Below are 13,684 nucleotides of genomic sequence, written 5' to 3'. Positions count from 1 at the left end.
TGGTTTCTTTTCCTGATTTTTTTCATAGGTCTTTGCTTGAGGACAATCCTGGTGGAATTATTCTTAGTACAGATGACTATTTTTATAAAAATGGACAATACCAGTTTGATGCTAATTGTTTATCAGAGGCACATGAGTGGAACTGGAAACGTGGTAAGACCTTGATGCAGTAGATTAATAAAGAGTATGGGAATTTATGATTGGAGTGGAATCCCCTGGGTTTGAATTTACTCACTAATTATAACGTGAGTTCTCAGAAGTCAGCTGTAACGCCGGCTGCTTCCTTCACGGACCCAGAATGCCCTTTTTCGACTGACTGCTCTCCCCCTTCTCTCTCTCCTTGCTGTCTTGAATTGCCACACTCCGAGAGCAATCCATCAACTCCTGTTGAGTGCTTCTGGGGATGGTGGAAGTGGATTTGTCCATCACACCCCATTGGAGTTGGTAATTAGGAAACTGCCCATCTAGCCCTGAAAAGAGCAGTATGGCTCAAGAAAGGGATATTTTTACCTTTTTCTGCCTGTGCTGTACATACGTTCTAGCGGGGAGGAAGGTGTGCATTCCTCCCACCTTCCTAAGTATTATGAGCTTTTTCTGTGCTTGGTCAGGGAGGGCAGGATATCAATTCCAATAAATAAGCAGTAACTAAATAAGCTCAGTTTGAGCTGAGCAGTTTTGTTTCTTCCCGCTATATGTCCCTCCTGCCTCTGGTTTCTTTTCAGCTGATGCTCAGGTGCTCAATGGAGATGTTTGTTGTTTGGAAACGGGAAGGAGATAAGTGGTTCCCTACCTCTTCAGATTTCCTTAAACTCCTTTATAGTTTGTACAGGGCAATTTCTCTTCTAAACGTTGTTTGATGGTGTTCCCCCTCCCCTTTCATTCAAGCACTCTTGACATTGCGTGTGTTCTGGAGCATTCTAAGCCCTTACCAAGCAAGCCATTTTCCGTTTGCTGTACTCCTTTTGTTTAAGTTGCGAAGGCAATTTTTCTGAGCATGTATAGAAATCACTATTTTGTGTGTGTGTGATCTGTTTTTTTCTCCTTTTTTGATTGGTTTATAGCATCTGCTTGTTACTTGTAATTGCAGTAACGAGGATGAACTGTTTGGCCATTAGCTTGCATCCTTTATTACACAACACAGTTTTGATCATCATGAGTGTTGTACTAAAAACGTAATTTGAATTTTCCTCTTTGTCTGTGTTTCCTCTTTTTCTGTGCTAGAAAAAACTCTATAGACATTTCTAATCAGTGTGACCCCGAAGGTAGAATGCTCACCTCTCTCCTGAGAGACCCGTATTCAGATTCTAGTTCTTTGCAGATTCATGGACCCTCATTCTGAAGTTCTAGTGTGCACACAAAGGAACCAGGTGTGCCCGTGAATCTCTGCCAATGTTAAAAAATAGTTTTTCTTGTCTAGATTGAGGAATACTGTGTGTATTCAGGTGTTACCCAAGGTGAAGACACAATCTCTCAATAATGTGGGGAATATTAGCTTAGAGCAGACTGCTTATTAATGTTGCAAGAGGCTGGGTAAGGAATCTTTAGTACCAGTGTAAACGAAGACCAGCTCTTAGAAGAAAATCCACAGAGAAGGATATAAAGCAAATTTGACAAACTTTATTGTAGGGATAAGGGGTGTGCAGTCACATGGTACAATGCAGCAAACATGCACACACAGAGTTCCTAAGATATAGGTAGGTTGGAAAATAGATTTGGAATAGAAAGGGATGTGGAATATACGTGATCATGACGTGACAAAGATCCAGGGTTCAGAGCCAAATGGCCAGTGTTTGGTTCCAGGGGGCAACGCGTTGAACACAGCGACAAAGACGTAAAGGTGTCAATGATGCTGGGCAATTGGCCTTTTGGGGTAGTAGGATATCTATAGGGTGAAGATCCACCTCTGGGGGTGTTAGGACAACCTTTGGGGAATGTTAGGACAATCTCTGGGAGGTGTCCGGATGGATTGTTTGAGAGTGTATTGTAAGGTGGTCAGAGGAAGTTAGTTACAGAAGGGAGTATCAGGGTTAAGATAATCAGGAGACGCAATGACATCAGGTGTCTTCTTGTGGCTGAAAATAAGTATTCATTCAGCAAGGCTAATGTATCATGTTGAGAACACATTCTTCCTTGGCTGTGGAGCTGAAAATGTGCTGATATGGCAAACAAACTGAGAGTGTGAATAAAGGAAAACAATTCCTGGAAGCTTCTTGTAGGTAGATCTGACTGTTGCCAGACAATGGGCTCCCCATCTCTGCTACGCCGGCATCACTCTTTAGGCCAGCCCATGGGCAGGGATACCTGTGAATAGGTACTTCCCCCTGCTATACCAGAGTGGTATGTTAACAATGGGACCCTTATAAATGGATGGAGTGTTTGGTGTCAGAGAATGGGAAGGAAGCCTCAGTGCTTAAGTAGTTTCCTGCACGCTTCAAGACTTTGTGGAAGTCTGGATTGTATTGAATGGGGACAGCATTGGGCATCAGTTTTACCATCTGAGAAAAGGAGATAAGGGGCCTATTTCTTAAACTGGTATCCAAGAGGAATGAGATAATTCTTCAGTGAGAAACAGCTCTTATCTGGGGATAGTTTGGCTGTGTAAATTATGTAGTACTATAGAGGTGAATTATGGTTTTCAGATTTTGTATAGCATGGATCACGTAAAGAAAAGAAGAGCTGGTTTTTAATACTCTGCTTTTTTCTACCTTTATGGAGTTTCAGCGTGACTTGCAAACTCCTTCCCTTCCTCTCCCTACAAGAGACACCTTGTGCAGTAGGTTGGGTTGAGAGAGTTCTGAGAGAACTGTGACTGACCTAAGGGCACCCAGCAAGTTTTATGTGGAGAAGCAGGAGATTAAACTCAGTTTTCTAGATTAGAGTCAGCTGCTCTTAACCACTATTCCATGCTGGCAATCTGGTGAAACAGATTTTTATGTAGGCCAGAATTCTGTGTGCAACAAGAATCTGTTTTTATTTCATAAGTTGTTTTGTTCTGTATAGACCACAGTACATCTATGCTTCATTTTCTTTATTTTCAAGCATATTAGTTAATCTGATCGCATCTCTTCTGCTTAAAGTCCTGTCAACAGAAAGGGTCGGGTCTTAGTGTTGCGAGTGGTCAGAAAGCAGTTGTTGCTCCACTCAAACAACTTTAAAAATAGCTTTAATTTAAAGGTAAGGAAGAGAATAGTTAATTGTGAGTCTTCTGTATGTTATGTTGCTGCCCTGAACAATGTGTCCCCAGACCAGGGGTTGCCCTATGGTTTGACCAGCAGGGGGCACCCTTTTCTTTCTTGGCTAAAATTGATGCTTTTATACAGTACATTTCCTTTCATAAACTGCAGTGGTACCTCGGAAATCGATGCCTTCGGTAATCGCCGATTTCGGAGATCGCTGGGCACCGTCTTCCGCACTCGGAAGTCGTCGGAAGCCTCGATTTCTGTTGGCTTCTGAGGCTATGCAAACACCATTGTGCGTGCGCAAGTGGCATTGCACGTACGCAAATGGCGTACCTCGGAGTACACCGTTTTCGGTGTTTGCCGGCTGTCGCCAGACGGATTACTGGCAAACACCGAGGTTCCACTGTACACTCTCTTAGTCTCTGTAAGCAAGCCCTCATACCTCTGTGCCCTTCCTATAATACCATTCCCTCTTGACCATAAGGTTGGGTTGCTAACTTCCTGGTGGTAGCTGGAGATCTCTTGCTGTTACAACTGATCTCCAGCAACAGAGATCGATTGATCTGGAGAAAATGGCTTCTTTGGAAAGTGGACTCTATGGCATTATACCTCATTGAAGGCCCTCCCCTCCCCAAACCCAGCCTTCTTTCCTTAAAATTTCCAGATGTTTCCCAAACTGAAGCTGGCAACCCTCCCATAAGGGTCCCTTGGCGTCAACCTTGTCTTTCTCGGATCACATGTCCTTCACCAGCCCTCAGTGCAGCTCTGACTGCCCTTCTGCTCCAGTTATCATCTCCCTGGCCCTGAAGCCTTCTCTGCTGCCTCCTTCTTTGGTGAGTCCCCTCTTGCCTCCATGCCAGTTCCAGCGTGGGGCTTTCCCAGCCAACCACTCCTGCTGCCTCTGGGCTCACCAGTTTCAGGCTCTTTTGAGCAGCTGCCTTTACCACTGTCGTCCCTGTGTCCTGATTTCCCCATCTTTCTGCCTCTCTTTTCTCCTTGGTGCTGCCTCCCTCTTTGGCATTCTCTTTAAATCCTGCAGCTGGCTTCTTTCCCACCCACCCTCTTACTGACATGTCATTTCCAGTCGTCTTACTGACATGTCATTTCCAGTTACTTCCAACCAGACTGTAGCCAGCCACTGTTAGTCAGGATCCATGGAAGCAGTGATATGCAGAGTCGGGTAAATCCAGTAGTTCCAGAGTCATTGAGTGAATGAGAAATTGGTCACTTGTCGTTGGCCCCCACTCACAACTGCTGGAAAACTCTGGCTTCTTATAGGACCAAGTGGACAGTGTACCAGCAGAATCAATATTGATGTGGAGTATTTATGTCTATCCTTCATCTTTGGGGTTCTGGAAATCAGCCTCTCTTTCTAGGGCAGTGAAAGTTTCATATATTCTAATCTCTTTGAAAAATAGCACCTTTTCAGACACCACTTGGCTCTCTCTCACAGGATACTCATTGCTGTGTTCCTCACCAAGAGTTAGCAAATCAGAACTTTTAGTCCCTCTTGCTAGATAACACTTAAAGAAGTATTTTTAGGAATTTTGTCCTCTTTCCAAAACTTGCCGTTTTTCAACAGCTTATATCCCTCCAAAAAAAACCCCAAAGAGAACCTCTAACGTGATGTAGAAACTTCTCTGGTGGTTCTTATTTGAAAAGAAATGTATCTTTTAAAGGTTGCTTACATTACAATGAAATTAAACTGTGATGTTTGTCTCTTGGTATATTTTTCAGCCAAAGAAGAATTCGAAAAAAGGGCCACTCCTATAATAATAGACAACACAAATATACAGGCTTGGGAGATGAAACCTTATGTTGCTTTGGTTAGTAGTCTATAATTTAGCGATATTGTTATGGAGACCTGTAGCCTGTGGACATGTTCACACTGTGGTATATACTCTCCAGGGTTCTACCAAGGGGAGCTCAGAAATGACCTTAGGGCTTGCATGCTGTCTCTACACAGTGAAAGGCATTTATTTTGTTTTATTCCACCTGTTTCACTGAAATACAAAAAAAGTACTTTCAGGCTGCATTTACCCCTCCAGTAATAGTGCTGGGTCCAGTATAACCCGTAGGCTCTTAAGCAAGTCAACAAAGATCAAATGAACCCCTTCAGATGTGTGAAGCACCGTGTCCTTCAAGGCAGCAGTCTTCCCAACCATCATTACCTCTGTCTTGCCAGGATTCAGGGTGGAGAACACAGCATGTGCCCAAGTCCCAAGCCTGATGTTCCCTAGGCTAAATACCATCTGAACATGATCCATATGTATTGTCGAAGGTTTTCATGGCTGGAATCACTAGGATGTTGTGGGTTTTCTGGGTTGTATGACAGTGTTTCAGTAGTATTTTCTCCTGATGTTTTGCCTGCATCTGTGGCTGGCATCTTTATCTACTGGAACATGGTCATACAACCCAGAAAACCCACAACATCCTAATGATCCATACGTCTTGATGTTTGAAGGTACTGCAATTAGGTTTTGGAAGTACTTGCCATCGTTAGGCTTATGCACCATGGAATTTATAATTATAGAAAGCTTATATTAATGTTTATAATGTGGCTGCTCATACTTAGGTTTTGGGAGATCTTCTTTGTGGCTAGCTTTTGTGATTTACCGGTGAGAAGCTTCTGAACTGAACTGTTTCCTGACCTTGCTGTATCTTAGATATAAAAATAATAGCACATTTTGTGAGTATGTTAACATTTGTTATATTTTTATTCAGTCGCAGAAACACAAATACAAAGTTGTATTTCGTGAACCAGATACATGGTGGAAGTTTAAACCAAAAGAACTGGAAAGGTAAAAATATTTTCTTCCTCATTAAGCATTTGAAACCATATGTCTTTATGTAGAAAAGATCCCAGTATGAGTAAACACAGGCGGATTCCACATGGGCCAAAAACAGTGATGTGAAAATGGTATAAACCCTTTTACCCCATTTTAAACCATTTTCACACCACTGTTTTTGGCCCATGCGGAATCTGCTACAGAGTGGGATTATACCAGTTTAGATTTTACAATTTTCTGCAATATTCTGAATTGTCCTTGCCCCCATCAAAATCTTCAGTTGATTTTGAGTTGAATGTTCAGTACCTTTGGAGCTGTCCAGTTGCTTCAGAAATACCATTTGGCTGTAAAGTACATTGGTTCCATTAAAGATGTTCAGATTCCTTAAATTTGGGGCTGTCCTTGTATCTGTATTGTTCCTTACTTTTGTCTGGTGGGGTGACATCTATTAAACTATGAGTAGAACCCACCTGGATTTTCTTGGGAGTCTGCTTTGACCCCCATAATGGTGATACCTGGAGTCATAGCACCCACTTGGGCAATAAAGCCATATGCGTTAGGGAATCTGTATTGGTGTTAAGGTAGCTGTATTTGGGAACAGAAAACTGATTTAAATAATCCCCTCTTCTGCACTTGAAGTTCTGCTGGTAGAAGAGAACAGAGGCATGATTTTTCTTGAGCCCTTTATCCGCATGGCTTTTTGTCCTTGTTGGTCCTGAAACACCAGATATGATCAGGAGTCAAGAAAGGAAACATTTGGAAATAATCTTGTCACCTTCTATTGCTATGTGGCTATCTACAACCCCTAGTTTTGTTAGCTGAGAAAAGGAAATGCTGTGATCTACCCAGACATAGTGGCTGCTCCTTCATAGGTGAGGTGGAAAACAAAGAATTAAATCAAAAGCCAAAAGAATTAAATCAAAAGCATTTTGGTGGTTTTCTAGGTGGTTTTCTTTTCCATTTTCTAGAGTCTGTTGCTTATATGCTAAGGTCCACATTTGCTAAAAAAAATCTTAGAAGAAATAATATTCCAGATTATTTATCAGTTCTAAAGCTTTAACAAAATTGGTTTAAAATGAAATAATGATTCAGAACTTAGATAGAAATAGTTCATTGGATTTCTCCCCTACATTTGCAAGTTGTCTCTAAATTGTCAAATAGAAATTAAAAAGAAAAGATGCTAAAATCTCTTCTCAGGCGAGAGTTCTGCATAATCAATAATATAAAAGTAGTAAATTGCTAAGGTAATATTAGTGTGGTTTTCCTGTTACACGGGCATCCTCATATGCTTGTGTAGATAACAGTATTCAAACCTGTTAAACTGTGACATTGCAACAGCTACGTCATGTAAATACTTAACCTGCATCCCAAATGAAGAGAGGTGATAAGAAAAAAGGGGCATCTTTTAAAATGTTTTTGTTGTGAAGTCACCATATCAACTATTTCCCTAATTTTAATATCTAGGCGGAATATTCATGGAGTATCCAAAGAAAAGATCAAAAAAATGTTGGAGCGATATGAACATTGCCTGACTATTAGTTCAATTTTGAACTCTTCAGTGCCAAGTGGAATGAAAAGTGCAGCCTCTGAAGAAGATTTTTGTCACAAAAAAGGACCAGGGTAAATTAATATTTCAGCCTTCCAAGTACGAAACCTTGAATTTGGGTTTTGAAAACGACACTAAGTTCTTCATCATGTGTGCAGTCTCAGAACTATGGTTAAAGAGGAATTGTGGATTTAGGAAGGGGAGAAACAGAATGTTTTAATTCTTGCACAAACAGCAGTCTTCTGGCACCTTGAAAACTGACAAATGTGTTGTGATGTAAGTTTCTGAAAGCACGTTCCAAAGCATGTTTCAAGCCTTCAGGGCATCCAAGTCCCTTTTCAAATATTTGCACATATTATTGCACATATTAGCCTGACTACAAATTACCCATGTATCTTTAAAAGTCCATATGCTCTTCAAGAATGCCAGCCAACACAGACATCTTCCTTTTCTTCTCTGGATAAATGCACTGTTGAATGTACATTTGCAAAATGCTTCAAAGCAATTGTAATCCTGTTGACATTCGACCATTCTCTGTGTGCTTAGTATACACTTTTGCGAGAACAGCACACTTGGAAGCTCTGGCTCATTCCTCACATGCAGAATAATGCACTTTCAAACTGCTTTAAGTGCTCTTTGAAGCAGTGCGGAATAGCAAAATCCACTTGCAAACAGTTGTGAAAGTGGTTTGAAAATGCATTATTTTGCCTGTGCGGAAGGGGCCTCTGTTGTCAACACAGGTTCCTCAGGAACCTAAGCAGGTCTACTCAGAAGTAAATTCGATTTTAGTTAGTGGATCTGAAGGCTGCAGCCCTGGACACCTGGGTGGTGAGAGAAGGATGCAGAACAGGAAGAGTCTGGGTCAGGTAGTGCAAACCACTAGCTATAGAAGACATCCCCATTTGGCCTGGGAAGATTCTGCCTTTTTAATTTTTGAGTACAGTTTCTGTACTCAACACAGTGCAACACAGCAGGAACACAGTGCCTAAATGAAGTCGATAGATAACATTGGTAATAGCAGATAAGGTTCCCAGAATGACATCCTGTCCACCAGAGCTGATCTTCCCCTGTAATCAGCAGCTGCAGGAAAATGTTAACTATGTTTCATCTCACACGCGAAGTGCGAAATATAAGGCATCCCCTGAAAGTAAGACATAGCAAAGTTTTTGTTTGGAAGCATGCCCGACGAACAGAACACAGAAAAATAAGACATCCCCTGAAAATAAGACATAGCGCATCTTTGAGAGCAAAATTAATATAAGACACTGTCTTATATTCGGGGAAACACGGTAGCAAACCTGATGGTCCTGTGCCCGCTAATAAGATTGTGAAATAGGACAAGATAGGGCTTTCTCCGTAGTTGGGGGATCTCCCAAGGCATTCTGAAAAATTATAACTTTAAAAGGGTTAGGAAAAAAAACATATAATAATCAGAGGACTGGACTTGACACCTGTGAGCCACAGAATATTGACAACAGTCACACGTTGATTGTGAGATGGGTGTGGAGAAGCATGCCTGCTCCAACCCAAAGATTTTATAATAACTGGAGGGACTATTACATTTGGGAAATGTTGCTCACTAAGATTCTCCCCACTCCACCCCAGTCCAGAGTGCTTTAAGCCTTTAGGGGGTGCTGTGTGGCTTCTTTCGAGGTGAAAGAGCCCTTGTTGGGAGGATTAATTGACAGAGGAAGAGTCCTTTTGATTCAAAGAAATCACACTCCTCTTCCCAAGGGTTCTTTCTGCTATGAAGGAGGTCAGAACCTATAACAGTAACAAAATTAAAAGTATCTTGCCAGTTGGTCAAAAAGTTACTTATACGAACTACTTGTGTGCACTGTGCAGTGGAGATTGTTGATATCTGAAGGTTATATATTTCAGTGTAAAAAGTACAGCTAAGATAAAGTTTTTAAGATGATGGGAATGCTTCTGGGATTTCAGAAACCAACCAGAGTGCTAGGTCAGCGTGTGCTAGTCTGTCCAACTACATTGCCTCACTAGACCAGTTGGTTCCAAGTGCAGGAGCTCACACAAATGAGCTCCTCACCTGCATGGTCATCTCAGTTCATTTTACGGGAGGGAACAGGTCCACAAATACCACTCATTTCTGTGTATAAATTAACTTCCTACTTCAAAGTGAATGGAGTAGCTATCCTGCGCAGTATATGTATATGCTTCAGAGTCCTCATACAACTTTGCTGTGTATATCCCAATGCTATAATGGCTCTCATTTCTCCCAGTTATTGCTCAGCAGCATCCTGTTTTTGCTGAAGTAGCAGTAACATTTCATCTAGCAGGACAAGTAGATAGTAAAGTCAAAGTACTATTTTTAAAAACTGTATTTTCTTGTGTCCTTTGTCTTTCCAGGAATGTGTAATACGTATTTCAGCATGCGTTAGCAGAAGATCTTCATGGAGCCTCTCTGCTCCATAAAGGTCATGGCTTAAAATGCTTTAAAAGATGTACCTGTGATTGTGGTGTGGGTTTGTCTCTTTAATCTGTTTTTTTTATTTTACAGGAAAGAAGACACAATGTCTTGTGGGGGAAAGGAATCTTTTGCTTCACCTTTAAAATGCACAGAATGGAGCATGGGTGAGAAGCATCTGCTGGAGGGAGAAGCACCGGGAAACCAGAATCTTCAGAAGGAAAAGAGAGAAATTGGACATAAACTATTAGAATGCCATTCTGAACGTAGCATCCCCCTGGAGGATTTGGATATTTATGCATCACCCCCGAGGAGAGACCAAGTGGCGCCTGTTCTTGAAATGGAAATGATTAAAGCTGACCTTGAGAAGTCTGAGGACAGCACGGATGCACAGTGCTGTCTTGGAAATGGTCAGGAGTACAATAACAAAGACTTAGATGTTCAAGCTGAAGCAAATCAGTGTGGTGAAGTATTATCAGAAATAGAATTAACTGAGACAGGAACCAGGAATAAGGAAGGTTCTGGTTTAGAGAAATCAGAAAGGCCAGAGATACTAAATTTTGTGGGAGACTGGCCAGTGGAACAGACTATGGGGCAGAGGCTGAAAAGAGTAAAAAGGTTGCAGAAACTCACCATGAAGAATGATGAAGATGATAAAGGAATGAATACGCCCCCTCTTGATGCAATAAAGGATTCAGATAAAGAAGAAACCCTGCATCGGATTGATAATCAAAAGGGGCTGTTACAAGAAAACAGACCGGAAGATAATAACCAGATAGGCATATCTGGTGATGATTCAGAGGAAGAGGCATCAAGATTGCTCATGGTAGGGGACTGGCCCGTCCAAAGTTTTTTAGAGCAAAGGAAGCAGAAAATGAGAATGCCCAAGAGAGGTCTTGGTGATTCAGAAGAGGTTACAAGTGATCAGTACAATACCAACAAAAGTGATCTAAACCCGTTGACTGTCTTTTCTGGAACATTAGAAAGTAGTGAAGAGTCACAGATCTCATCCAAGAAAGGAAGCAATGGGGCACTTAAAATCTCATCTCCTGAAACTCTTAGTGAGAAACAGCCTTTACAGAGTAAACGGCCACGTAAGCATCATAAATTAGCCCTGACATTTACCAACAATTTGGTCCTCAGCAAGCCAGAGGAACATTTGTCTCTGTTTCCTTTGCTGGAAGAGACAGCAGGTGAACCTAGCTCTGCAAAGGCAACCCAGTATTCACAGACGGAGCCTAAAGATTTTGCTCTCCTGTGGAGGCTTGAAAGAAAAATGATTGCTACTGATGATACCAATGTGTTACATGGTAGATTGGATGGATTCATACCAAAAAGCATAGATACTACTCCAGATTGTACAGAAAAAATACCATATAAAGTCACCTACGATAAAAGCACATATGTGGAAGAAAGTGAACTGGTCCATATTGATGAATCTGAGAACCTAAATATTTTGTGTAAACTCTTTGGGTCCTTTTCTTTTGATGCACTTAAGGACCTGTACGAAAGATGTAACCGGGACATTGACTGGACTACAGGAATCTTATTAGATTCTGCTGAAAAGCTGTGCAAAGATGACAACACTGAATGTTTGCAGGAAACAATAACTCAACTCTCTGGTATAGCTCTTGACTCTAAGGAGAGCTCTAACTGTGGCGAGTCTACAAATCCCACCCACATAACCAGAACTTCTAGAATTATTCAGAACTCAGAAAATGAGAATATTTCAATTAATGATGGTGGGAATACTCTGGATGCCGGGTTAAGTGCTGAAATACCCAATTTACTAACAAATGATTTGTTTGTTTCTTCAGTAGAAAACAAAAATGTCAATCATGATGTTCCAAACAGTAGTGTAAGTGAATTGGGTAGCAAAGAATCTGTTTTAGGTACTCTGAAAACACATACAAAAGAAATAAGCCCTACTGTACTATTGGAAAATGATCAAAGTACTTTTTTGAATACTGAACGTGACTTCTGCGCTCCTGCAGCTGAGCTTGATTATTTAAATGACGGTTCGGCCACTTTAAGAAGTATTTCTGAGACTGAAACAGGTATAATGTCCTCAGAAGAACATCAAGAGTGTTCAGAAATGAAAGGTGCAGCTGCTCAGGGGAATCCAGTACTTCTGAAGGGCTTTGTGCAAAATGAAAGCAAATCCGAGTCCAGCAAAGAAATGAGTTGTAGCCCTGTGTTTTCTGCTGCAGCAGAAAATGAAGAAAGCAAAATACCTCACCAAAATGACTATAGAACCCGGTCACTGAACCCCATATCTGTATCACAATCTGTGAACATAGATTGCCTGGAGCTGATCTTACCTCCTGAATTAGCCATTCAATTAAATGAAATATTTGGACCTATTGGTGTTGATTCAGGTAAGAGCACCAGGAACGTTTATATATGTCATTCATTAGGAACTGAGAAAGGATATGATATTGGGTTGGATCCTGTGTCACCCATAAACAGGAGGGCATTCTTAGATCCAACCCTGTGCAGTTAGCTTTTTATAGTTCAGAATTCTACAGCTTTATGCAAAGTTTTTTAGAATAGAATAGAATCTTTATTGGCCAAGTGTGATTGGACACACAAGGAATTTGTCTCCGGTGCATATGCTCTCAATGTACATAAAAGAAAAATACATTTGTCAAGAATCATAAAGTACAACACTTAATGATTGTCATATAGATCTAATAAGCAATCAGGAAACAATCAATAGTAACGAAACCATAAAATGTAAAATCATAAAATAAAATGAAATGAAATGAAATGTCAGCACAGGCTATAGTCATACAGTCATAAATGGGAGGAGATGGGTAATAGGAATGATGAAAAAAGTAGTGCAGTAATTATATAATAAATGTATAATAAATAGTTTAACATTATCGAGGAAATTATTTGTTTAACAGAGTGATGGCATTCGGGAAAAAACTGTTCTTCTGTCTAGTTGCAAAGTTAAATTCTAGGTGTTTGAAATAACAGTATACAAGACTGGAGCCTGTTAGGAACCACAGGAGTGGAAGAACAGCCTGGATGCTAAACTCTCGGGATTGAGCAGGCTACCACTCCCACACACACAAAAGAACACCTTGCTGTCTTTATCATGAACCTATGGAACACATTCAATCTTCATCAATCCAGTTCAGGGGTTGTTTTCCCCTTTCATTAACTAACAAAATGCCTACTTGGGGAGTCCCTTAAGCCACCTTTACCTTGTCTGAGGGTGGACTGGGAAAGCTGCTTTTTAAGTATAGACTGGGGCAGGGTGGGGCGGGGAAACCATTTTACTTTTTAGTATTGTATTACCCCCTCCCCCAACATTTTTTTATATGAACATTCTGAACCCTATTGGCAGAGTCAAGGGCCGTTTCCGCACGAATGCGGAAGCGGCCGGGTCGGCGTACTTGACGCCGACCCGACAACGCTAGGACCGTCCGCACGGATGGTCCTGGAAAGAGCTGGGAAGCCGGCGCCGCAAAGCGCCGGCGCCCGGCCGACCCGGCGCGTCCCCGGGCCTCCGGCACATCGCCGAGGCCTGGGGACAAGGTAAGTGCCGGGAGGGAGTGCGGGGGGAGGTGTCTTGAAGCCGCTGCCGTTCGCTCGGCAGCGGCTTCAAGGCGGCGTTTTCCCAACAAGAGCGCTTCCGAGCGCTCTGGGGAAACGGCGGCTTCGTGGCACGAGAAGTAGGCGCCGGGCGAAGCGCTGAAGCCGCGCTAATGGCTGCCTGGGGACCAAGTGCTTGCTC

The 13,684-nt window shown here is 41.8% G+C and overlaps 1 protein-coding gene across 1 annotated transcript in view; it reads left to right on the top strand.

Moving 5' to 3' along the window:
* N4BP2 (NEDD4 binding protein 2) overlaps positions 1–13,684 on the top strand; it is a 40,306-nt gene that overhangs the window by 13,503 nt on the left and 13,119 nt on the right. Inside the window, exons 4-8 of the mRNA XM_048509274.1 lie at positions 29–153; positions 4,917–5,005; positions 5,904–5,980; positions 7,433–7,588; positions 10,033–12,317. Of these exons, the coding sequence (XP_048365231.1) occupies positions 29–153; positions 4,917–5,005; positions 5,904–5,980; positions 7,433–7,588; positions 10,033–12,317 (2,732 nt within the window). The remainder of the gene's footprint in view (positions 1–28; positions 154–4,916; positions 5,006–5,903; positions 5,981–7,432; positions 7,589–10,032; positions 12,318–13,684) is intronic.

Source organism: Sphaerodactylus townsendi, linkage group LG10 (genome assembly GCF_021028975.2).
Source record: "Sphaerodactylus townsendi isolate TG3544 linkage group LG10, MPM_Stown_v2.3, whole genome shotgun sequence".
In the NCBI taxonomy this organism is placed as follows: Eukaryota; Metazoa; Chordata; class Lepidosauria; order Squamata; family Sphaerodactylidae; genus Sphaerodactylus; species Sphaerodactylus townsendi.
Note: the sequence above shows the minus strand (reverse complement) of the source record. Positions and strands in the feature narration are given on the sequence as shown.